A 26,792-nucleotide genomic window follows, 5' to 3' on the forward strand; every position below is an offset into this window, starting at 1 on the left:
TTTGTATTCCACGATTCAGCAGATATTGTTAGTTGAGGCTGGCTTCAATCTGGCCAATCCACTTGAATATATCATCTTAAAACCACAAAATGCTTTCAGTTCAGAAAAGAGGTAACTGACAGGGAAAAGCAAAGGGCATTGGATTAGTAATCACTGCTTGGTCTAAAGTAGCTGCTGCTGCTACTGCTGCCAAGTCGCTTCAGTCGTGTCCGACTCTGTGCGACCCCATAGATGGCAGCCCAACAGGTTCCCCTGTCCCTGGGATTCTCCAGGCAAGGGTCTAAAGTAGGCATTCAATTAAAACATTTTTTTTCCAATAAATGGATTCTAGCCGCAGCTCTGTCACAATTAAGATATCTTAAGCGAATCTGGGCAAGTCACTTCATCACTCTCTCCCATTTCTTCATCTGTAAAAATCCTAGTTCACTGATCTCCTTACCACAAAGGGACTTTCACAAAAGAGTAACAACTCTTGCCGTGTAACTGAGTCTTGGAGAAGAGCTTCTGTAACTATTGATGCCCAGACTCCACCTCTAGAGATCAGGTTTCAATTAGTCTGGTGATAAGGCCCCGTACTTTTGTGTATTTTGTAAGCTCCCATGGTGGTACTGTATAGTCCATGGGTTGCAAAGAGTCAGACACGCCTGAGGGACTTTCACTTTCACGGTGGTTCTAAAGCGTAACCAGGGTTGAGAACAGATGCCCAGAAATCTTTTTACATCTTTTCGTAATTGGCAGCATTTGACTCCTTCAGATCTGTGGTGTTCAGTCAGTCTCATGAAATGTTATCTAAGGGTAAAGGACCCATGCAGGGGAATCTGAGTTTGGTTTGTTATACTTGTTTAGGAGAGTAGAAATTCAATTCTGATTTGATAAAGCTAAATATCCCTTTCTCAAATCTATGTCAATTTCTTGATTTCAGACACAGAGAAGGGAAAGGGTATGACAAACCCACACCAACAAACTTCACCAAACCTAGTCCTACCTCAGTGTCATGAAGATTAAACAAGGCAAACTTTTGAATGTGCTTTGTAAACATAACGAGCCACCCAAGTATTTATACTACCAGTAAAAATGTAAAATTCTGAAGTGATAGTGCAAAATCTTGTTTTGTCACACAACAGAGTACATATTAATTAAACAAGGTAGCGTACTGTAATGGAGACAGCACTGACCTGGGAATCCAGAGGCTTAGATTTAAGATTCAGTCATGTGAAGTCTTGGACAAGTCTGTCTGGGCTTAAACTTTTTCATCTCTCAAAAAAGCGAGTCAATTTCAGACCTCTAAGATTTTGATACCCGATGTTCAGATGAGACATATGCAAATCTCACACAGCCTCTGGAATGTTCGGGCTCTCTCTGTGGTACAACAGAATTAGACGAGCCATTAAGACATTTTTCTTTTAACACTTGCTGTTAAGGAGAATATCCTCAACTGGGCAGGTTAGGGAGTTTTACCCTCAGGAAAGATCAGTTACAACTGACATTTTTTCTCTTGTGCCCTCAAATTTCTAAGCCCATCTTTATCTTAGGAGACTAAGTCTTCTTATATACCAACCAGGTAAAGTGCTCTAAGCCTTTTCCATTTCAGCAAATTTTAAACAATGGCTGTTTTACAAAGTGTGTGTCTTTCCTACCCAGTTTTTTTTACCATAACTCACAACCAATCATGATACTCTTCCAAATTCCAGAATCCAGAAATATGTCAGTTGTTCTACAGTCAACCAAAATAATGGCACTGAATAAGTACTGTAGTATCAATGTGCTCTGTTAATACTATACTACTTTGCATTAAGATTGCTTGGTTCTGGACTAAATGCAAGAAATAACTGACTTTCCACTAGCAAAACGACTTCACCAATTTCATTTTAGAGTATGCATGTGTAAGTCTGTTAAGATTGTGGAAGGAGGAGGAAAGGATCTGGTCTAGTTCATCTTTCATCCTTTGCATCTGGCACAGAGAATATAAATGCTTATATACGCTTAATGTATTATTCATGGATTGAAAAAATTCAATGAATAGATGAGAAACGGCACAGCAAGTAATCAGGCAAAAACCAACAGTATAAGATTTTTAAGTAAATGCTTGTCAATTAAAAGACTTTTACTTTTCCAGAATACAGAGTTAGATTCCAACAAAACACTTTTAACAAAATAAGGCACAATGTTTGATAAGGCAAAATTCACACAGAGGGTTAATGTTAGATCACATTCTTTTGTGTGTCCTGGGTGAGGGGAAAGGAGGTATAGAATTGAATTAGCTTAAATATTCTGATTAAAGCATTTACCATTACAGGTAATATATAAATCTGATACAATAAACTGTAACTTGTTTTGAAAATAAAATACAATTACTGAGTCACATTGGTTACACTGTTACTACTGTTTTAAACATCTATATACCTATAGATATATTAATTCAGAAGATTTCAAATACAGAAAATTAAGAACTCAGATGATAAGATGTAATTTAAAGTAAAAGTACATTTATTTTCAATATCCTTTGTTGATACTTTAAAATCTCAAACTTTATAAAAAGTTAAAATACTGGTTATATAAAATATTCTTCCCATTATATTTTTGTTTCTCAGGAATACAAAGTGGGCTCAGAAATGCAACAGATACCAATTACAGACACAAAAGTCTTTCCATGACTGTTGTAAAGTGATTGTTGAGGTTAATACTCCTTTTCAATAACATATCAATGCCAATCATTTAAGTTAGTGAAAGAATTCTCTTCAAACACTAGTTGCAGACAGAACTAATCAATTTAGTAATGTTTCTGTTGAACCAGCAATAGTGATGTCAATCTTATCCCCGGCTTCTTCCTGTAACTGGAATTGAAAATACAATAGTTTTACCCAGTTTATTCACAGCCAAAGGAAGAAAGTAACTTCTGGTAAATGCAGATAGTCTCTCCAACCATGGCTTTCTGGTATAATGGTATATAACCTTCATTATACTAACAAATTTAATATTAAGTAGATTGAATACTGTCTCTTACAATAAACTGAGACTGATAAACAAGTTCTAGTTAAAAGTCTAGTAGCACCCAAATCAATATTACCCTGTGAATGTTTGATAATGTGTCATGTTTGTTGTTAGTCAACTGTTATTTTCTACATCAATTCTTAGCAAATATGAACCAAGAGACAGAAAAAGAACACAGATATCTACATGTAAAAATATTAAAACATACTCCTCCTTTAACCTGGTATAACAAATAAAGCAAAAAATACACTAATAATATCTTTATATGATGCTATTAATATCTTTATATGATGCTATTAATATGCATTGGCTAGGAACTGGTAGCAGATGTATTTTCTTTATAAAGTAATATGAAAAGAGAATATACTTTTTCACTGATTTTATTTCAGGGACCCTAATCCTTCTGTGATAGTATGCCTGATTAGGATTCCATCTCCAGAAGCCCTAAACTCATAGGCATTAGGCCTGGGTTTTAGGGGAAGAAGCCCTTCAGGATCACAGTCATTCTCCTTTCACTCAAAAGCAAGCGGTCACAAGACTGTCACATACAACTTAACGACACAGTTCCCCAAACTTTGGCTCTAGAAAGGGAGATTTAAGGCACACACTTTCTAAGCACAACTGAAGGCACTGCTACCTTTAAAAAGACCATGACTATAATAAAATACAAAACTGGATGCTATTAAATTCATCAGATTAATGTTACACAGACTATAGTGCTTAATACAGAACAGTGAAGGTCAAGTACCTTTCTAAACAGTGGAAATAAGAACTATGGATCCCAGGTCATGTTGCCTAAAACCTACTCAGCAGTCTTTACTGTTGTTAAATACTCAACACAACTTCAAAAATATTTTGGACTAAATGGGGAGAAATATTTATACTGACATAATAAAATCTCTACTTTGGATGAGAAGACCATTTCTTCTCATTCAGGTAAAAATTAGGTATTTCTAAATAAATGCAGCTTTACTAATTTTATATACTACATATATACACTATGATAACAAGTTCTACCAACAAAGGGTCTTATTTAGAACAATTTTTTATATACATAGCTACTGCTAAGATGCTTTATAAGATCAAACTTTACTTGCACTAATTATTTGCCTAGTATCTTTTCTCTTTTATATAGTGAAAAGGTAAACACTAACCAAGTTACCACAAATTCCAGGTTAATGAGGCATTACTTTCTCCCTTTGGAAAGACCAAGGTTAGCTGTAAGAAAATCCTATTATTTGCTGGCCCTGCATTATGGGGGAATGTAGACAATCTCCTACTAGCAGAAGCTGAAGAAATTTTGTGATAAAGTCTTCCAGATGGTAGTTAGTGGGCCACTTAATTTCAAAATTTAATCTTATTTTTAAAAAACTTTCTTGGCTGAAGGATCTCCCTAAGTGACTTCTCTTTCTCTGTCCTTTGTTGTTTTAAAAGATTTCTTTCACTTAACACTCCAGCAATCAGCCTTTCTTGTCTTCTGTTTAAAACTGGTATTTACAATGTATGGTAGACTTGGTCTGCAGTGTTTCCCCGCACTAGTGCGGACTGCTTTCAACTCTACATTTAACCCAAAAACTTCTCAAATTTGAGATACAGTTTATAATGCACATCTTTACTTTTAAATTTGTTAACTTAAAGTTCCAAATATCAAGAATTTTAGAGTAAGAGACTCTTCCTAAATCAGCAAGCATTTAGAAGTAAAATACGAACAGTAACCCTCAGATCTACCTCTACTACACAAATACAGGGAATGCTGAGAACCAGGACTGGCTTGTCCTTTGGTCAGCCAATCCCTGGCACCATGGAAGCAAAACATTCTATTACCTAATCTTCCTATTTCCTAAAATCCTAGGACTATTTCACCAGCTCAGTTTGGTGACACTTGAGAGAACTGGATTCTAGGAATAAACATGACTGAGAATGTTCATTTCAATTCCAAACCTGCAATGAAGAATTCCATTCTAAACACATTAATGTTCATCCTACCCTCTTCCTTCCCCCGCTGTGAATGCTTTGGTTAAGTAGCTTTATCCACGTTAAGTTTTGGTCATTAAAATTGTCCAAGTGGAGCAATATCAAAAACTTACACAAAAACAAGTGACTCAGCACCTAGAGACACTATCAATTTAAATATGCAGTTAGCTATATGACTCTGGAACTGTATTTCACTCCTGGTTAATTTTTATAGCCATCAGTTACCAAAACAAAGAAGACAGAGAAAAGAAACAGGGAAAAGCTTAGAAATTATTAGCAGCTCTTATAAAAGATTAAGTCAAGATTAAAAAAAAGAGAGAGATAAAATTGACAGCTAAAATGTAGATTTCAGTAAAAGTAACCAAAGACAGCTGTATACTAATCAGAGATTTTCAAATATACATACTAATATAACATTCTGCTGTAAGACATTTTGCTATATACAATGTATACATCTATATTGTGCAACAAAGACTAGACACTGTTTCTGGTTGGACTGAGTTAAGTCTGTAAAAAATCAATCAGAATATCTTCTTTCCTGGAAGCTGGCACGGTTAAGTACCATATCTACATTAGAAAATTATCCAAGCTGTTACTTAAATCAAACTGGTAATGAATTAGGAAGTAAACCTAAAGAATTTCAGCCAGAAAAATTTTGTTCCTATCAATTTTAGTCTTTTACTATGAATACGTTATTTACTTTCTATGAAAATATTTTATGAATCTTACCTAAATCTCTTACTTACAGAACACTTTGGCCTTGCCACTTAGGCACTGCCTAAGTCATTTTTCAGTTTTGTATTAACAGTATGTCGTTTACGTGCATGTTAAGTCGCTTCAGCCCTATCTGACCTTTTGCGACCCTGTGGACCATAGCCCACCAGGCTCCTCTGTCCATGGGATTCTCCGGCAAGAATACTGAAGTGGGTTACCATGCTCTCCTCCAGGGATGGAACATGCGTCTCTTATGTCCCCTGCACTGGGAGGCGGGTTCTTTACCTCTAGCACCACCTGGGAAGCCCAGCTGTGTGGCTCAAATGGAAACGTAAACAAAGACTTTTTATTACTTCCATTTTATGATATAATCACCTATGTACTACTTTGCTAGGCAGTGGAAATATACTACATTACTCTATAAACATACATAATTTCTGGATCAAAAGGAAAAAGGAATCTTATTACAACAGAGTGAAGGGATTCACTCCATAGCAGCGTTTCACAACTGCAGTCATGAAACTTTCATGATGTTTCATGAATTAACATATAACAAACAAACTATCCTACGGTATATTCTCTTCTAAAATAAAAAAAAAATATATATATATGACAAAAACCTAACATATGTACATATCATTATTATACAAGAAAAGGTGTGCCCAGTCATGAATGCCAGAAGTCAGAAGGGAGATCATCTGATGTTCCAATGTGTTTCAGGACTGTGTCTTACTCTACAGGTAATATTCTCCAACAAACTATTATGTTATTACAAGTAAGTTATCTAATGATTGCTAATGTGTGCTGTGTATTTTATATTACAATGTCAACTTATAGTTGTACTATTAGTTTTTACTGTATACTGCTGCTAAGTCGCTTCAGTCATGTCCGACTCTGTGCAACCCCAGAGATGACTGCCCACCAGGCTCCTCTGTCCCTGGGATTCTCCAGGCAAGAACACTGGAGTGGGTTGCCATTTCCTTCTCCAATGCATGAAAGTGAAAAGTGAAAGTGAAGTCGCTCAGTCGTGTCCGACTCTTAGCGACCCCATGGACTGCAGCCTACCAGGCTCCTCCGTCCATGGGATTTTCCAGGCAAGAGTACTGGAGTGGGGTGCCATTGCCTTCTCCATTTACTGCATACTAGGTTAATAAAAATTTGGTCATTTCTACTGGCAATATGTGAAACCATTTCTCTGCTATATTTTAAGGCTGTATTAATACATTTAAAATATTTTATCAATATATTATTTTCAAAAAGTACTCCATGGTTAAACTTGTTTTAAAAACTGTTCTACTGTGTAAAAACAATGACTGCTGTGCCCAGTTTTGTTTCACTTGTTGTCATGTTTCTCTAGTTTTTCTTTAAAATTGGAGGAAGTTACAGTTCAGTACACACAGGCAAAGTCATATCTGACTCTTTGTGACCCCATGGACTGTAGCCCACTAGGCTCCTCTGTCCATGGAATTCTCTAGGCAAGAATACTGGAGTAGGTTGCCATTCCCTTCTCCAGGGAAATCTTCCCGATCTGGGGATCAAACCCAGGATCTTCTGCATTGCAAGCAGACTGTTTACTACCTGAGCCACCAAGAAAGCCCTTTCACACACAGGCAAAGGAGCCACAGTGGATTCCTTAAACCTTTAAAATCATTCTCCTGTTCCTTTAATGCAAGATATAAAGAAGTTTCCTATCTAGTATCTCTTTTCTGTTGAAAGAAATCTGATAGATTTTTCCGTCAAAACCTATTATTCTTTCTTAAGTTCAAGCTGGTTGGCTCCCCATTAAGTATAAAAGTGATTTGTTTAGACAAAAATGAAGTTAAGGTGGCTATGAGCTCAGATGTCAGATATACATTTGTTTACCTAGCTTTGTTAAAGCATATTTTAAACCATTCTGCATAGTATGTCAGGTTATAGGCTGCTCTGGTATCACTTCTTGAATAAATTTCTAAATTCTTGTTATGATTAAGGCACTATTACAGTCACTGCTGGATTATACAAGGATAACAACAATCACATAGAACAAAGGAGAAGAACTGAAGAGTTTTACAACCCCACATAAGAGTTATATCCCTTCCTTTGCAATCAGTAGCTGAGAAAGGTTTAGGTCCTATGTAACCATCTGTGAGCTTATCTGAAAAACTGTAATCTAGACATATGAGCAATACAAGAAAGGAGGGTTAATCCTGTTATGGTATAGGTTCAACCTAAACTCAGGACAACACTGGTAAAAATTACAGCTGCGATAATTTCTACCTTCATGTCAACTGTCACAAGCCAAAGCACTGGTGGTTTATTATAGTACTGCTCTGCAGAATGTTCCATTCTGCTGTGTGATTCATGCAAAGCCTGCAAACTGCAAACAATCAGCTAAATTTGAAACTGCCATTCAGAGCGAACTATATTCCAAGAATCCAAACACGGAACTGGGCTTCTTCCTGCTGAATGGCGAGAAACACAAAATCTCCAACTATGTCATGGACATTTAAGATACAGTTTCTAGTGAACCTCAAAGTCCATCCTCTTTTCTAACCACCTCTGCTCAGTCTTTTAGTGCTTCAACCACCCTGCACCCTTTTCAGCCAAGAAGAACTTTCTGCATTCTGTGTGCAGCCACACTAGCTTCATCTTCTGAGTCGGATTCGCTCTGGGATGTGGAGCTGTGAGAGGCAGAACTGCAAGGGGAAGAGCATTCTGGCGAACACAGGTAGTGCATCAGAGGGAGGCGGTATTTCCCACAGAAGTCCACAAATTTAATCTGTCTAACGCAGCAATCAAAGTAGACTCCTGGAGAGAAGGAAGAATAAGTACAAAGTAATCATTACAAAGCAAAGCAAAGAGCCACGGTTTCTTTTTTAATCCTATATTCATCACTCTGAAAAAATATCTTAGTCTTCTTTTTTGAGAATCTTAAGCAGAGGTAGTGGCTGCTTCCATAGTTGTTAATAGAAATACTGGAAGGTCTTAGAGATATCCATCTGACTGCAAAGAAAAGGTCAGGAGATTTACTTTAAAGGCAGCTGACGTTAAAAGGACACTGTTGACTCAGCTTGTTGTCTCTGGTGACTTGGTGGACAGTGGCTGATGGAGATTATAGGATACCTAAAGTGCCCTTTCTCCATCCCCCAAGCCACTCCGTGGTACTACCCTACAGTCAAGGAACTTAAAAAAAGGAAAAAAAAAAAACCACACACACACACAAAACTCCTTTGATAATGATCTTAAAGAATTAATTATTATACCCAAAATTTGCATAAAGGAGATGATTTTTGGTACCCCTGTCCTTATATAATGAGAAGGAAAAATTAAAAGTTAACCAAATGCCATCATATCTCCACAGGGTCTAACTATACAGCTTCAAAGTTGTTTCACTACTGATCTCACCTGACTTTCATGCTATTATATACTGTGACACAGACTGAAACTAGTAATTAGCTTTTCTGATGCCTAATTTAGTGCTCCTGATCTGTGGCCCTTCAGCTAAGTAAAAATACAGCTAGTGATGACAGGAAAGCAGAGGCTGCTGTGTCGTGGGCTTCCAGCTGCTCCTCCTCCTGCACGTCTCTAACTATGAAGGCTATCACAACAGCTGCAATATAATTGGAACACCTAGAACCCTGGGTCCCATCACCTCTCTGGAGAAGAATCTCAACCTTTACACTCTACCTAAGATTCCTCTGACACCAACTACTCTGTATATAACATATGGGACCAAAATAAAAAGATATGGTCCAAGCAAAGGATAACTTTTCTCCTATTTATTTTTCTTCTGTTATTTCTCCATTGACTTTCTGATTTTGTGATCCTGTAGTAAGTCAGTATAACTGATAGTTTAAAAAGGGAAATTCATAGTATGTTACTTTGAACAATATAGGAAAGTGGACCAATTCTGTAAACTGATCAATCAATATTAACAATAAGTCCCCATAATGTGCTAGCTTCTAAAACAGATAGAAGTAATAAAGCCTTTATAAAATTAAGCATTATAGAGTTGCTGTTGTTTAGTCACTAAGTTGCATTTGACTCTGCGACCCCATAGACTGTAGCCCGCCAGGTTCCTCTATCCATGGGATTTCCCAGGCAAGAACACTGGAGTGGGTTGCTATTTCCTTCTCTAGAGGTTCTTTTCCACCAAGGGACTGACCCTGCATCTCTTGCATCTCCAGCACTGGCAGGAGGATTCTTAATCACTGAACCACCAGGGAGCCCATTATAAAACAGTATAATACTATCTTGTCATTTGTAAGATCTCCAGACTATACAAAGACAAATTATCTCACAAAATGAAAAATTACTTTTGTTTATGAAAGTGAAAGTGAAGTCACTCAGTCGTGCCCGACTCTTTGCAAATCTGAGGGGGAAAATGTCAATGGTTCATTTCAGATTATTATCTCAAACTTTAAGCTAATAATGTAAAAAGTATTTTTGTTCCTAAGATAAATAACATAGCAGTATACTAAAGAACTCATTAAGAAGATATTTAAGAGAGAGAGGAGAATTCTTGTAGAGGTCAATTTCTAGAAAAGAAAGAAAGTGAAGTTGCTCAGTCATGTCTGACTCTTTGCAACCCCAGGGACTGTAGTCTACCAGGCTCCTCAGTCCATGGGATTTTCCAGGCAAGAGTACTGGAGTGGGGTGCCATTTCCTTCGCCAGGGGATCTTCCCGACCCAGGGATTGAACCCGGGTCTCCTGCATTGTAGGCATACGCTTTACTATCTGAGCCACCAGGGAAGGATAAATTCAAAGAGATTAGATATAGACTATTAAGCCTGAGGGCCTGGTGTGAGTGTTGTCTCTTGCCACTGTTAAAGTCAACTTGGAAAGGAGAACCAGAGAAAACCAAAAGCACTTCTAACTTGGCACAGCAATCTCTAAGATTGCTAGCACTTCTAAGAATAAGTGCCCAGAAATGGCCCAAAGCAGTGTCATTTTTCTTTTTTTTAAACTATTAGTATCCTTTTGACCTTTAATATTCTTTGAGAAACTTAAGTCACCTTCTTTCTTTTTAACCTTGTAAGTTTTCAAGGCATAATAGGACCTTGAGAGCCCGGGGAAACCTCAGCTCTGATCATATTTATGCAGCATTTTCCTGGCATCCACATTTATCCTACAATAATAAAAAGCTTCCTGTACCCCTATTAAGTTGGATTTAAAAAAAAAAAAAAGTCTTTTATGAGGGAGACAAAATAAACTGACCTGCTATCATTTACAGATTCCACTCCAAACACCCTGGCGCTTCAGGCCCTTCATAACCTGGCCTCAATGTACGTTTTACTCGTCTCTCGTTACTCCTTTAACTGTACATTTCAGTCAAATTGTTACTCATCCGACATTTTTTTGCTTTTGTTCCCAATTTTACTCTCTCCAGCTGAAAAGTTTTCTATCCTCAATCAAACCATATCAAAATTCAACTCATGTTTCAAGAACTGTCTCATCTTTTCCAGATCTAATAAAGGTACTCTCTCCCTTCTATGATTTCCAATAGTATTTTGGATTCCTACTTTACTCTGAGTTACATTACATTATTCAATTCTCTCCAAATGCTCTAAACTCAAGAAATTTGAATCATGAATTTAAAAGAATATGGAATTCCAAGATAAATTCTGAAATTGGGACATGTTCATCCTATTCTCATACATTTTGAATTATACTTTACAAAGGTACCTGATACTCAGAATGCTGAGTCTAAAAAAATGTCCTTCAAATAAATATGAAAGGTAGCTAAACATTTTAGAGACTCTTCTAAAGCATTTAGAACTATTTATGTTTTGTGTTTCCCCTCTTATTACCAATTTAGCTTATCCAATGATAGTTCCATGACAGGATAAGACTTTTTTGCCTTGTGTATGAATTTGAAAGTACCATGAAAAGAAGAAATAAGAAAAGAAAGAAGAGAGGGAGGGAGGAAGGAAGGAACACAGAGAGGGTGAAATGTCTCACTATCTGGTAAAAGGGTGAAAAGATAAAGCAAACAAACAGAGAAAAACTACCTTTTTCTGAAAGAAGACAGCTAATTATAACAACATTTAGATCATTAATTTAAAAGTAACTAAATGAATGGGTAACAGGACACAATTAACTTACCTCCACACTTTGGGTTTGGACAATTGCTGGCTAAACTCAAGTATCTAAGAAGATTCCCAGGAAGATCATAGGGAGTGTAGGAAATATTTCGAATTTTAATGGTCCGTGCAGCTAACTCCAGGAGAGTTGGAGGATCATAGGTTAAATCTCTAACAAAACGAACAACCAGTGGGTTCCCTCGCAAACTCAGTTCTTCCAAATGAATAAGGTTGAGGATCTCTCGAGGCAGGTATGTCAGCAAGTTATTGTGAAGACTAAGGGAACGAAGTGAATGCAACCTAGAATGAAGGCAATACAAAAATGAACAGCCGTAAGTGAGGTCACTACTCAGAAAGTTAAGTGTCCCCATAAGAATGAGCCATTAAGGTTAGTATCAATTCAACTAAAATTAAAAGATGCTGAAACTAAATTAGAACCCAAATTTGTGTATGTCATGGAATCTTAAAAAGCTCCAAATACTTAGAAAGTATTCTGTGTTAGCTGATATAAATACTAGATGTGAAGGCTTTTTTTTTTTTTTTGGCATGCTTTATCATTCAGATACCTAAAAAAGCAAAGATTTCAAATGCAACAGGAATCAAGCTCCTTCACATTATCTCACTGAGTGTGAATGCTACATAGCAAATATGAGTCAACAAAATTCCATAAAACCTTGGGGAACCTACGCCAAAGTAATACCCTATTTTTGATTACAGAAGAGAGGCTCAACAACTATGGAAAACAGCATGGAAGTTCCTCAAAACATTAAAAACAGACCTGTAATATGATCCAGCAATCCCACTCCTAAACATATATTCAGACAAAACTACAATTCAAAAAGATACACGTACCGCTATTTTCACAGAAACACTATTTACAACAGCCAATATGTGGAAACAATCTAAATGTCCATCCACAGGCGCATGGATAAAGAAGATGTACACACACACACACACACACACACACACTGGAATACTACTCAGCCATAAAAAGAATGGCATAATGCCTTCTGCAGTTACATGGGTGGACCTAGATTATCATACTAAGTGAAGGAAGTCAGGAAGAGAAGGACAAATACCATATGATATCACTTACATGTGGAATCTAAAATGTAACACAAATAAACATATCTATGAGTCAGAAATAGACTCACAGACTAGAAACCACACTTCTGACTGCCAAGGAGAAGTGGAGTAGGGGAAAGAAGGATTGGGAGTTTAGGCTTAGAAGATACAAACTGTTACATACAAGATAAACAATAATGTCCTACTGTATGGCACAATGAACTACATTCAATATCCTTTGATATACCATAACAGAATATGAAAAAGAATACATACATACGTATAACTGAATCACTCTGCTGTACAGCAGAACTTAACACAACACTGTAAATCAACTATACTTCAATAAAATTTTTTAAAATAATAAATTTTAAAAAGAGAAAAGAGGCTGAGTAATTTTGAGGAATATGTCAGAGCATTCAAAAGTAAAATTAAAAATAAGCAACCCAATTCACAGCATACCTCAGAGCTTTCTGTATCATTTACTTTGATAACACTTAATTCTTTTCCACATACAAACCATGTGGGTGAACGCTGGACAGTAATTCCTAGGCACAGATGTGTGTGTACACATAACTCCCAAAAATACTCACTGTGAAAGCTGAGGAGGCACACTCTGGATTTTGTTGTCACATAATACCAAGTAATTTAGAGAAGGCAGATTTCCTAATTCTGGTGGTATTTCTTTGATGAAGTTTCCTCCCAGATATAAACACTCTAAACTGCAAAAATAAATGAAAAAAAAAGTTGGACAAGTACCTCATTGTCTTTATTAAAATGAACACGTATCATTTATCCATTCAGCAAATGTTTTATTCAGGATTTGTCTATACAGTCTTTGAAGGAAGAATGCAATCTTCAGGGAGCTCCTATTGTAGGTAAACAAACAAGACACACCAACGTGAGATAGTATTATAATTAAATGCAAAATAAGGCATCAAATAAGCATAACATGATTAAAATATCAAAATGAGCAGACCAATCCATAAATGATATAAATAGAGAAACAATAAAAGGTTTAACAAGTAGAGAAATAATAAAAGGACATTAGTTTTGATTAGAAAGGCTCCCAAAAGTATTGTGACTTCAGCTGGATTATGAATTTAGCCCATTTAGGATAGCAGGAAAGGGGAACTTCAGGTTGGAAAGAGGGTTTTTACGGGATAACAAGTACACCTTTTGACACATAAAAGAATTCATGTTGAGGAACCCAGAGAACAGCTGGAGAAAGGCCAGATTACAGGAGCCCTGTATTATATGCTGGTGGGTTTGGATTCAATACATTATCATTCCACTGAAGAATGGAAAGACACACTTAAGTTTATATTTCTTCTTTGCTCTTATGATAGTAACTGTAAACTTCAGAGGCTAACTAAACAAATTATGCAAAACTGAACCACTATTATGAAATTAAAGTTCCAGTTAATCATCTAATAATGCTAACAATATTTTAGACACAGCATATATTGCACCAAAATGTACTGCTACTCCTTGTGGTGATGACTGGTAGACAGGCTCTCTCCAAAACCTTCTGGAGCAGGGGGAGCAGAGGTAGCAGAGGTAGCAGAATCAGTTCTTACTATATACCTAAAATGTATACATACAGAGCTTTTCCATTACTATTTTGTATTTCCTGCTATATCTGCTAACTCAGTAGACACTATCATTCTTTTAAGACAACTTTAAATGCAGGGAAAAATAAGTCTACTCAACTGTTACCCAAATTTCCAGGTTAAGAATTAACTTGGATACTTTTAAAGCTTTAAAAGCCAGACCCCATTCAGATCCACTAAATCAGAGTTCCAGGGGAAGGACCTGAGCAGTGGCAGATTTTAGGGTATAAGCTATAATGTTAAAAGAAAAAAACAAATTACCCTGCAGAGTTATAGTGAATTACAATCTAAATTAGCATTTAAGAGCACTCATTACCCTACAGCCCCGCCAATACTTACTATCATCACCTGCTTTATCCCTCTTTTTTTCCTATTTAATTTTTTTTTTTTATTACTTGGCCGGTGTGAAAAATGATACCATTCTATACTTGTAATCTTCTCTTATTATTAGTGAAGTTTAGCATCTTTTTGTGTTTGGAGCCATTTGTACATTTTTAGAAAACAGCCTCTTCCTATCCTTTACCTGTTTTTCTCATGGGTTATACGGCTTTCTCTTATTAATTTGTTGGGAGTTTTGTTGTTGTTAAATATATGTTCTGCATAACCTTGTGCTTCTGTGGCCTACAGCATTTGTTCACATTTTATATGTGTAAAAAGAATGTGGAGCTATTAGGATTGAGCTTGTTAATTGTGCAATTCAAATTTTTTATAGTCTCTCATGATTTCACCTTCTTACTCCGATGGTTAACTTTCTATTAGAACCATGGTCTTTCTACTTCCCTTTAGTGTGAGCATCTTACACGTGTGCTAAGTTCCTTCAGTCATGTCTGACTCTCTGTGATCCTATGGACTGTAGCCTGCCAGGCTCCTCTACCCATAGGATTCTCCAGGCAAGAATACTGGAGTGGTTTGCCATATCCTCCTCCAGGGGCTCCTCCCGACCCAGGGATCAAACCTGAGTCTCCTCTGCACTGCAGGCAGATTCTTTATCACTGAGCCACCCAAGAAACTTCCCTTCAGAGTTTTGTCAATTTTTGCTCTCTTTCTCCTCAAAATATGGAAGCTATACTGAAGATCCATTCAGGTTCATGACTATTCTAACTTCTTGTTGCATCATTCCTTAACTCACATGAAGCATTTCTCATTCTTCCTTCTAATCCATTTTGCCTTAAAATCTACTTCCTCTGATTATCAATACTGTCTACCAGTTTTATTTTTGTTAATATTTATATCATTTAATGGATGTGAGAGTTGGACTGTGAAGAAGGCTGAGCGCCGAAGAACTGATGCTTTTGAACTGTGGTATTGGAGAAGACTCTTGAGAGTCCCTTGGACTGCAAGGAGATCCAACCAGGCCATTCTGAAGGAGATCGGCCCTGGGATTTCTTTGGAAGGAATGATGCTAAAGCTGAAACTCCAGTACTTTGGCCACCTCATGTGAAGAGCTGACTCATTGGAAAAGACTCTGATGCTGGGAGGGATTGGGGGCAGGAGGAGAAGGGGACGACAGAGGATGAGATGGCTGGATGGCATCACCGACTCGATGGACGTGAGTCTGAGTGAACTCCGGGAGTTGGTGATGGACAGGGAGGCCTGGCGTGCTGCGATTCATGGGGTCGCAAAGAGTCGGACATGACTGAGCGACTGAACTGAACTGATATCATTTAATTGTAGCTCCTCCATTTACCAGTATAAGAATTTGTCCCCATTACTTAATCTCATTATCTCTCAGTTTCCTCTTTAAAATGGAATAACATTACTATATAATAGAATCAACAAATATGAACTAGGCACTGACCATGTGCCAGGTACTGTTCTGGGTATATAGTGTAAATAAGACCAAGTTCTTGACCTTAAGAAGAAGTAAATCAATAAATGTATACATATTATGCCAGACAGTTTTAAGTGCTATGAAGAAAATGGAGGTAATCAGACAGTGATGGAAGTGATACTGTAGATGCTATTGTTATTGTTTATAGTCTCTAAGTCGTGTCCAACTCTGCAATCCCAAGGACTGCAGCACACCAGGCTCCACTGTCCAAACTCATGTCCTTTGAGTTGATGATGCTATCTAACCATTTTATCCTCTGTTGCCCCTTTCTCCTGTCCTCAATCTTTCCAAGCATTAGGGTCTTTTCCAGTGAGTCAGCTCTTAGCATCAGGTGGCCAAAGTATTGGAGCTTCAGCTTCAGCATCAGTCCTTCCAATGAATAATCAACGTTGAATTCGTTTAGGATTGACTGGTTGGATCTCCTTGCAGTCCAAGGGACTCTCAAGAGTCTTCTCCAGCGTCACAATTCAAAAGCATCAATTCTTTGGGACTCAGCCTTCTTTATGGTCCAATTCTCACATGCGTACATGACTACTGGAAAAAAATCATAGCTTTGACTATATGCACCTTTGTCAGCAAAGTGATGTCTTTGTTTTTAATATAGTCTCTAGCTTTGTCATAGCTTTCCATCCAAGGAAGAAGAGTCTTTTTAATTTCATGATTGCAGTCACGATCTGCAGTGATTTGGGAACCCAAGAAATAAAATCTGTCACTACTTGCACTTTTCTCCCTTCTATTTGCCATGAAGTGATAGGACTGGGTGCAATTGATCCTATTTTTTTTTCTTTAATGTTGAGTTTCAAGCCAGCTTTTTCACTTTCCTCTTTCGTCCTCATCAAGAGGCTCTTCAGTTCCTCTTCACTTTCTGCCATTAGAATGGTTGCATATCTAAGGTTGTTGATATTTCTCTTGGCAATCCTGATTCCAGCTTGTACCCTGCATATTAGTTAAATAAACAGGGTAACAATATACAGCCTTATTGCATTCCTTCCAAATTTTGAACCAGTCTGTTGTTGCATATCCATTTCTAACTGTTGCTTCCTGACCCACGTACAGGTTTCTCAGGAGAAAGGTTAGGTGTCTGGTACTCCCATCTCCTTAAGAATTTTTCACAGTTTATTGTGATCCACACAGGCTTTAGCATAGTCAACGAAGCAGAAGTAGATGCTTTTGTGAAATTCCCTTGCTCTTTCCATGGTCCAACAATTGTTGGCAATTTTATCTCTGGTTCCTCTGCCTCTTTGAAACACAGCTTATACACGTGAAAGTTCTCAATTCACATACTGCTGAAGCCTAGCTTGAAGGACATTAAGCATAATCTTGTGTAATGAGCACAACTGTATGGTAGCTTGAACATTCTTCAGCATTGCCCTTCTTTGGGACTGGAATAAAAACAAACCTTTTCCAATCCTGTGGCCATTGCTGGGGCTTTCAAATTTTTTTTTTTTTAATTTTATTTTATTTTTAAACTTTACATAATTGTATTAGTTTTGCCAAATATCAAAATGAATCCATCACAGGGGCTTTCAAATTTGCTGACATATTGAGTGCAGCACTTTCATAGCATCATCAGCATCATCTTTTAGGATTTGAAATAGCTCAGTTGGAATACCATCACCTCCACTGGCTTTGTTCACAGTGATGCTTCCTGAGGCCTGCTTGACTTCACACTCTAGGATGTCTGGCTGTAGGTGAGTGACCACACCATCATGGTTATCCAGGTCATTAGGACCTTTTTTGTTCTTCTGTGTATTTTTGCCACATCTTCTTAATCTCTTCTGCTTCTGTTAGGTCCTTACCATTTCTGTCCTTTATCATGCCTATCCTTGCGTGAAAAGTTCCCCTGATATCTCCAATTTTCTCAAACAGATCTCTAGTCTTTCCCATTCTATTGATTTCCTCTATTTCTTTACATTGTTCATATAAGAAGGCGTTCTTATCTCTCCTTGCTATTCTCTCCAGAACTCTGCACTCAGTAGAGTACACTGGGTGGCCAAAAAAGGTTTACCTTAGGAGGTGACACTTGAATGGAGATCTGATTGAAATGACTGAGGGAGTACAAATCTCTGAGGTGGAAAAAAGCTTGGGTGCTGTGAAAGAGCAACACAGCCAGTGTGGGTACATCAGGGTAACAGAGGGGGGTTAGTGGAGACTGGGGAAGTCAGAAAGGTAGCCTGGGAAAGCCAGATTACAGAGGATCTTCAGGCCTTAGCAAGGATTTATCCTAGGTAGAAGGGGTGTGCAGAGAAGGTGATGGCACCCCACTCTGGTACTCTTGCCTGGAAAATCCCATGGACGAGGAACCTGGTAGGCTGAAGTCCACAGGGTCGCTAAGAGTTGGATACGACTAAGAGACTTCACTTTCACTTTTCACTTTCATGCATTGGAGAAGGAAATGGCAACCCACTCCAGTGTTCTTGCCTGGAGAATCCCAGGGACAGGGGAGCCTGGTGGGCTGTCGTCTCTGGGGTCGCACAGAGTCGGGCACGACTGAAGCGACTTAGCAGTAGCAGCAGCAACAGGGAGATGGAATTAAAGTAAGACAGACTGGTTCATAAAGATGCAGAAAACAGAAAATAAGAAAAACACAGAAACATAAGAATCATACACTTCTGGATTGAGAAAGTTGTTTTCCTGAGGTAGCATGTCCATACTATATCATTTTCAAATACTCACCACAGGCTTTTGAAGTACGTTATATGTTCAAAGGCAAAAACACAAATGGAGGAATCATTTTTTGGTATTTGCCCCAGACTATATGCAGATCAGGAAGCAACAGTTAGAACTGGACATGGAACAACAGACTGGTTCCAAATAGGAAAAGGAGTACGTTAAAGCTGTATATTGTCACCCTGCTTATTTAACTTCTATGCAGAGTACATCATGAGAAATGCTGGACTGGAAGAAGCACAAGCTGGAATCAAGAGTGCCAGAAGAAATATCAGTAACCTCAGATATGCAGATGACACCACCCTTATGGCAGAAAGTGAAGAGGAACTAAAAAGCTTCTTGATGAAAGTGAAAGAGGAGAGTGAAAAACTTGGCTTAAAGCTCAACATTCAGAAAACGAAAATCACGGCATCTGGTCCCATCACTTCATGGGAAATAGATGGGGAAACAGTGGAAACAATGGCTGACTTTATTTTCTAGGGCTCCAAAATCACTGCCGATGGTGACTGCAGCCATGAAATTAAAAGATGCTTACTCCTTGGAAGGGGAGTTATGACCAACCTAGATAGCATATTCAAAAGCAGAGACATTACTTTGCCAACAAAGGTTCGTCTAGTCAAGGCTATGGTTTTTCCAGTGGTTATGTATGGATGTGAGAGTTGGACTGTGAAGAAAGCTGAGCGCCGAAGAATTGATGCTTTTGAACTGTGGTGTTAGAGAAGACTCTTGAGAGTCCCTTGGACTGCAAGGAGATCCAACCAGGCCATTCTGAAGGAGATCGGCCCTGGGTTTTCTTTGGAAGGAATGATGCTGAAGCTGAAACTCCAGTACTTTGGCCACCTCATGTGAAGAGTTGACTCACTGGAAAAGACTCTGATGCTGGGAGGGATTGGGGGCAGGAGGAAAAGAGGACGACAGAGGAGAAGATGGCTGGATGGCATCACCGACTCAATGGACGTGAGTCTGAGTGAACTCCGGGAGTTGGTGATGGACAGGGAGGCCTGGCGTGCTGCGGTTCAATGGGGTCGCAAAGAGTCGGATATGACTGAGTGAACTGAACTGAAGGCATTGAAAGAAAGAAGTCAGAAGGAAGAATTGAGAGCCAGAAAAAACTCAGTATGTGACTCTAAATAGGGTAAAGAGTTTTGATTTAAATTTTACTGCATTCTATTTATCATCTGGTTGAGTCATCTCTTTTGTAAGATATCAACCTATTGCATGGTAGCTTCAAAACATTCCAGGACATTAATATTTAGTTTTTATTTCTATCACAATTCTCATATTTTTAATTTCTAAAGCCACCTGGAAAAGGTCAGTTTTCATTCCAATCCCTAAGAAAGGCAATGCCAAAGAATGCTCAAACTACTGCACAATTGCACTCATCTCACACGCTAGTAAAGTAATGCTCAAAATTCTCCAAGCCAGGCTTCAGCAATATGTGAACCATGAACTTCCAGATGTTCAAGCTGGCTTTAGAAAAAGCAGAGGAACCAGAGATCAAATTGCCAACATCTGCTGGATCATAGAAAAAGCAAGAATTCCAGAAAAACATCTATTTCTGCCTTATTGACTATGCCAAAGCCTTTTGATTGTGTGGATCACAATAAACTGTGGAAAATTATGAAAGAGAAAGCAATATCAGACCACCTGACCTGCTTCTTGAGAAATCTGTATGCAGGTGAGGAAGCAACAGTTAGAACTGGACATGGAACAAAGGACTGGTTCCAAATAGGAAAAGGAGTACATCAAGGGTGTATACTGTCACCCTGCTTATTTAACTTATATGCAGAGTACATCATGAGAAATGCTGGACTGGATGAAGCACAAGCTGGAATCCAGATTGCTGGGAGAAATATCAATAACCTTAGATATGCAGATAACACCACCCTTATGGCCAAAAGAGAAGAACTAAAGAGACTCTTGATGAAAATGAAAGAGGAGAGTCAAAAAGCTGGCTTAAAGCTCAACATTCAGAAAACTAAGATCATGGCATCTGGTCCCATCACTTCATGGGAAATAGATGGGGAAACAGTGGAAATAGTGTCAGACTTTTTTTGGGCTCCAAAATCACTGCAGATGGTGACTGCAGCCATGAAATTAAAAGACGCTTACTCCTTGGAAGGAAAGTTATGACCAACTTAGATAACATATTCAAAAGCAGAGACATTACTTTGCCAACAAAGGTCCATCTAGTCAAGGCTATGGTTTTTCCAGTGGTCATGTATGGATGTGAGAGTTGGACTGTGAAGAAAGCTGAGGGCCAAAGAATTGATGCTTTTGAGCTGTGGTATTGGAGAAGACTCTTGAGAGTCCCTTGGACTGCAAGGAGATCCAACCATTCTAAAGAAAATCAGTCCTGAATATTCACTGGAAGGACGGATGCTGAAGCTCCAATATTTTGTCCACCTGATGCGAAGAACTGACTCATTTGAAAAGACCCTGATGCTGTGAAAGATTGAAGGCAGAAGGAGAAGGGGACGACAGAGGATGAGACAGTTGGATGGCATCACTGACTCAACTGACATGAATTTGAGTAAACTCTGGGAATTGGTGATGGACAGGGAGGCCTGGGGTGCTGCAGTCCAGGGTTCACAAAGAGTCAGACATGACTGAGCAACCGAACTGACTGACTGACTGATTGAAAACCACATCAGGCAGATAGTGAAACAGGTCATGGTCAAAACAACAATTAACCTACTTAAGAACAAAACCAAGTTTGTCCATATATTAGCTGAACAGTTATACCTACTTGTTGAATAAGAACTTCATATTTTGATGGAAAGAATCTACATCTACAACCTCATGATTCACACTGAGCCTAATTTACTCCAGGGGAATGAATTTAATCATAAAAACAGGATTTTCACCTTCTACTTATTTGTTACTCTTCAAAGTCATCATTTAGAAACCACTTTTTAAAAACTGTATCACTAGGATCAATTGAGTATAGGAAACACACATCAAGATAACCTGCTAAATCTGGAGGGTCAAATCCAACAATTAAGCCAGGACTGTTTACTTGTTATTCCTTCCTGGAAGGATGGAAGGTGGGGAAAAAGGGAACCTTTACATGGATTATACACTCTGCATTATTTTTTACATTGTTAAAGAGGGAAGATATATTCCAAGTATCCAGAAACACCTCATTTGGTTTTAAAAGCAACTTAGCCCAATACACAAAATACATCAAGGTTACCAATGAGATCGAGGGAGCCCATGTATATTCTAAGAGAAAATGGTGTTCTTGGGCAGGTACGTCAGTTAGGGTTTGAGTAACCGAAGCTCTGCCTCTCCTTTTTTGAAGCTTTAATATATTATTTCAGTAGTAAGTAATAAGCAGCCTACGAGGATTGAATCATATGAATCTCACTGTCACTATTTGGCCTCAAGCAAATCACTGATACTAAGTCTCAGTTTCTTCATCTGTAAAGAGAAGAGGGTGAATCAGGCCAATTGCCTAGGCTGTCTCTTCTTCTAAGAGTATATACAGCATTTCTACATGACCCTTTCAGCCTACATTCAACTAGTGTCTCTATTTGTGAGATTTTAATTGTGAGATTTTAATTGTGAGACTTAAAAAGCATATTCAGAGGACCTACCACAAGGTCTGCTGCATTGTAAGTATTAAAAAAAATGGGACTTTTGCCTATCTTTTCCCCCATGTGATGGAAATAATATTTATCCTGAGTTTTCCTTAGTATGTTTAAAAAAATTCAAATGAGAATGTTGCAACTACATAACATCAAAATTAGAAAGAACAAGGTCTGACAATTTTACATTTAAATTCCTCTCCAACTCTTCTATTTCTAGCATTACCCTAGTATAAGCTACCATCATCTCTCATTCTACTAGAAGAGACTCCCTCCAACCAGCCCTCAAAGACTCTTCTTGGCTCTCTATTTGTTCCCCACTCTATTCCTGCACAGCAACAAGACAGCCCTGCTTTTATAAAACTCAGGTGTACTTCAAATAAAATCCAAGCTTTACCATGGCCTTCAAGTTACGACATGGCCTAGGATCTGGTCCAAATTTATATTTGCCACCTTTCCTGTTGCTTACTTTCTCACTATGCTCTAGTACAATGTCCTCCTTTCAATGTTTCGGCCTTCAGTCCTTCTTGCCTCTGGGTTTTCATGTGCACTGTTCCTACAACCTGGACTGATCCCATCCCATTCTCTCCTGGTGAACTCCTGGTTCATTTCAGTTCAGTGGCTCAGTCGTGTCCGACTCTTTGCGACCCCATGAATCGAAGCACGCCAGGCCTCCCTGTCCACCACCAACTCCTGGAGTTCACTCAGACTCACGTCCGTCGAGTCGGTGATGTCATCCAGCCATCTCATCCTCTGTTGTCCCCACCTCCTCCTGCCCCCAATCCCTCCCAGGATCAGAGTCTTTCCAATGAGTCAACTCTTCGCATGAGGTGGCCAAAGTACTGGAGTTTCAGCTTTAGCATCAGTCCTTCCAAAGAACGCCCAGGACTGATCTTTAGGGTGGACTGGTTGGATCTCCTTGCAGTCCAAGGGACTCTCAAGAGTCTTCTCCAACACCACAAGTCAAAAGCATCAATTCTTCGGCCCTCAGCCTTCTTCACAGTCCAACTCTCACATCCATACCTGACTACTGGAAAAACCATAGCCTTGACTAGACGGACCTTTGTTGGCAAAGTAATGTCTCTGCTTTTGAATATGCTATCTAGGTTCGTCATAATTTTCCTTCCAAGGAGTAAGCGTCTTTTAATTTCATGGCTGCAGTCACCATCTGCAGTGTAACTCTACCTTTAAAAGCTCATCTCAAAGTTACTTGCTCAAACCAAACTAAGTTACTTCATTTCAACTCACTCCTACTTCTTCACAAAACTTGTAACAATTGTCATTAGATAATGCAGTTAACAGCTGTTTAACCTCTCCTCTGTTACAATGCTCCAGGAGGGCAGGATCCCTTTCATCACTGTATCCCCAGAACCTAGGACAGTGCCTGACACAGGGTAGGCACCTCATAAAAATCTGCTGGTGAGTAAACAAAGGGACATCTTGTCCAAACGCTTTCCTTTGCAGATTAGGAAACTATAGTCAGGATATGTTAAATGACTTGCCTAAACTTGGGACACCAGGAGTTCTTATTCTCACGTCAGTGTTTTTTCACTACACTGAACTCTGAAGTCCCTTTGACTCTGAGCTCTAATATCTAGTTATCTCAGAAAACTCAACAAAAGATGCAAAAATACTTTACAGACAGTAGTTACTTTTCTTTCACTTTGGACAAAACACTTACTCTTGCTTCATTTCTCACTTTATTTAAGGGACTTTTGTTACTTCTCTGCTTCCTTCTTCCATTTAATTCAACATATATTTACTGAATAATCCAGTCAATGAGGCAGATCTGTAAACACGGAGTTATAATCAGTAAGGTTAAGTGCAATGGCAGGGTGCATGACGTACAAAAGAAGTACAGTTCAGACAATAACTCATTGTTGTCCAGGAAGCAGTAAAGGAAGGAAACAAGTGGCCTTCAAAACAAGTTTTGAAGGATGAACAGGAGTTTGCCAAAGTGCAAGCAACATTCCAGACAAAGGGAACAGCAGTTCAGAGGCACTGTACCCATTCAACACATATTTAGTCAGTGCCTACAAAGTAAAGCGCACAGATTAGTGAACTCCACAAATATTGGAATACCACAAAACCACAAATTGCTGGTATCGCTACAGAGAGGATGGATGGAGCAGGAAATGTAGTGACAAGCAAGGATCAGCTCCGAGTACCTGGTATGTCATGCTAAAAAACACAAACATTGGTTTATAGGCATGGAAAACCACCCAAGACTTCGGAGTAAAGAAGTGATAACCGCGGATTTACATTTGTTAGAGTGTGTGCTCGGTTCGATCACTCCCCCAGACCCCAGAAAGACGAAAGAAAAACTGTCTTGAAAATCTGCACAGGACAAACACAACAAATCAAACGCTGCGTTCACATCCATGACCTTCTTAGATCTTCACTCCACCTCCACGAGTTGGCAGGGCAGTACTCGCAGTTAAAGAGTTCAAAAAGAGCCTGGACTAAGATGAGTACGTGACCCCACGGCGCCAAGACCAGGTGGGGGACTCTGGAGCTCCCGGACCCCGTCCCGGGCCTCCCTACTCTCAGGAAGGCACCCGCTCACCTCCTCAAGTTCTCGATCTCGGCCGGGATGCTCTGAAGCTGGTTGCCGCCGAGGCTGAGGGTCTGCAGCGCGCGCAGCTCCAGCAGCGAGGTGGGCACCTCCTGGAAGCAGTTCCCGCTGAGGTTAAGCACCTGGAGGCTGCGGCAGAGCGGCGACTGAGCCAGGCCCTTGGGGAAGGCGCCCGGCCCGCCAAGCCTGTTGTTCTTGGCCAGCAGCGTGCGCAGGCCGCGCAGCGCCAGCAGCTCCGGCCCCAGCGCGGTCAACGCGTTGCCGCTCACGTCCAACAGCTGGAGGTGCGGGAAGCCGCTGCCCAGTGCCCGCGGCAGCGACACCAGACGGTTGTGCGGTAGCAGCAGCCGCAGCAGCGCCTCCCGCGCCCCGCGCCGCTCCTCGCCCCGCGCCTCCAGCTCCGACTCCAGCGTCTCGAGAGACACACTGAGGCGAGACAAGTTCAGTTCGGCCTCCCCGGCTGTGGCCACAGCCCCTCCAACCTCCTCCATCCCGGCCGCCGCAGAGGGCCGCGCTCGACCCACAAGCCGGGAGCTCCGCGGCGCCCCGGAACCTGAACCTCGGGCTGCGTCGGAAGTGGCGCGGACGGGCGCTAACCCCGCGCGCCCCCGCCGAGTCACGCGACGCGAGGCGGCGGGGTGCGCGCGCCGCTCGGGGGCCAGGCTCCGCCTTACGCGACACGCGGCGCGCGGTGCTGTCGGGGCGCGCCGGACAGGGGTGGAGACCCGGCCTCCTCGGCGCTACCTAGTTACCCTAGGAATCCGGCAGTGTGTAGGCAGCCACGCTTTATAGTCTTTGGCGTCGGCTGACCTGCCCCCGGGGTCGAGGACAGTTTAGTTGTTTCGCTTTGAGGGTTCGCGCGTCACGGTGCACCGCCTTCTCGGTTCCTACCCAGTTTAGGAGTGGGGCCCCTGGTCTGCGGGATTCAGCGAACGCGCAGGAATGTAGTCTTGATTCAGCTCCGTGACTGCAAGGCCCAGGAATTTCAAGTCCTGGGATTAACCAAGACGATTTTGAAGGGCGGAGGCAGCTGGACTAGAAAGTCAGAACTCTTTAGGTTCTTACCTGGGGTTCAGCTCTTAAATAGACTTATTTCCTCGGACAAGGGATTTAATTTCAGTTTCTCCACCCATAAAATATGGATAATCCTTGCCCTCCTTGTCTTACAGCATTTTTTAATGGAATGTATATCAAATAAGGGCCTTTCGCCATTTTAGCTGTAGAAGTACTTGGTTTTTTGGTTTAAATTGAAGTAGCTGGAAATGAATCTGGGGAGCCATGGAGGAGTTTTAGTTAATTCCAGACAGCTCGAAGTAATTGATCAGTTTAAGAACGCCAAAAGCATTGTGGATTGCCATTTCCTTCACCAGATTGATGTTTTACTTCAGGTCAAAAACCACAATTTAACTGTGAAAATCTACACTCTGGCTTTAAGTCAGTATTTCTAATTTGCATTTTCTGCCTGGCCCTAAACTCAATCTTTTCTGAAATTGCTTTTTATAATTTTGGAAAGTCATGAATAGAAATAAAAATATTTAGTGTATTTTTTACAAAGTTTATGCATAGAAGTGTTAAAAGATTGTGTATAACCAATTCCATTAAATTGCTTTCTTCCTGAAAAGGAGAATAAAGTAACTTTTTTCTTGCCAGTCATTTGTGTTTTTAAAACCTAATGAATTTGAAACCTGTTTCGAAAGGGCCCTTTT

At 39.7% G+C, this 26,792-nt stretch overlaps 1 protein-coding gene across 1 annotated transcript; it reads right to left on the reverse strand.

Annotated features, from left to right (window-relative positions):
* Nucleotides 1–2,066: 2,066 nt before the first annotated feature.
* Nucleotides 2,067–25,701, reverse strand: LRRC58 (leucine rich repeat containing 58). The gene is made up of 4 exons (XM_019987594.2): nucleotides 25,078–25,701; nucleotides 13,401–13,529; nucleotides 11,765–12,042; nucleotides 2,067–8,466 (listed from the first exon to the last, which is right to left on the reverse strand). Exons 1-4 carry the CDS (start codon nucleotides 25,575–25,577, stop codon nucleotides 8,258–8,260), a joined length of 1,116 nt encoding a protein of 371 aa, XP_019843153.1. The 5' UTR covers nucleotides 25,578–25,701; the 3' UTR covers nucleotides 2,067–8,257.
* Between the last annotated feature and the right edge of the window lie 1,091 nt (nucleotides 25,702–26,792).

The sequence above is a fragment of the Bos indicus genome, chromosome 1 (genome assembly GCF_029378745.1).
Source record: "Bos indicus isolate NIAB-ARS_2022 breed Sahiwal x Tharparkar chromosome 1, NIAB-ARS_B.indTharparkar_mat_pri_1.0, whole genome shotgun sequence".
Classification (NCBI taxonomy): domain Eukaryota; kingdom Metazoa; phylum Chordata; class Mammalia; order Artiodactyla; family Bovidae; genus Bos; species Bos indicus.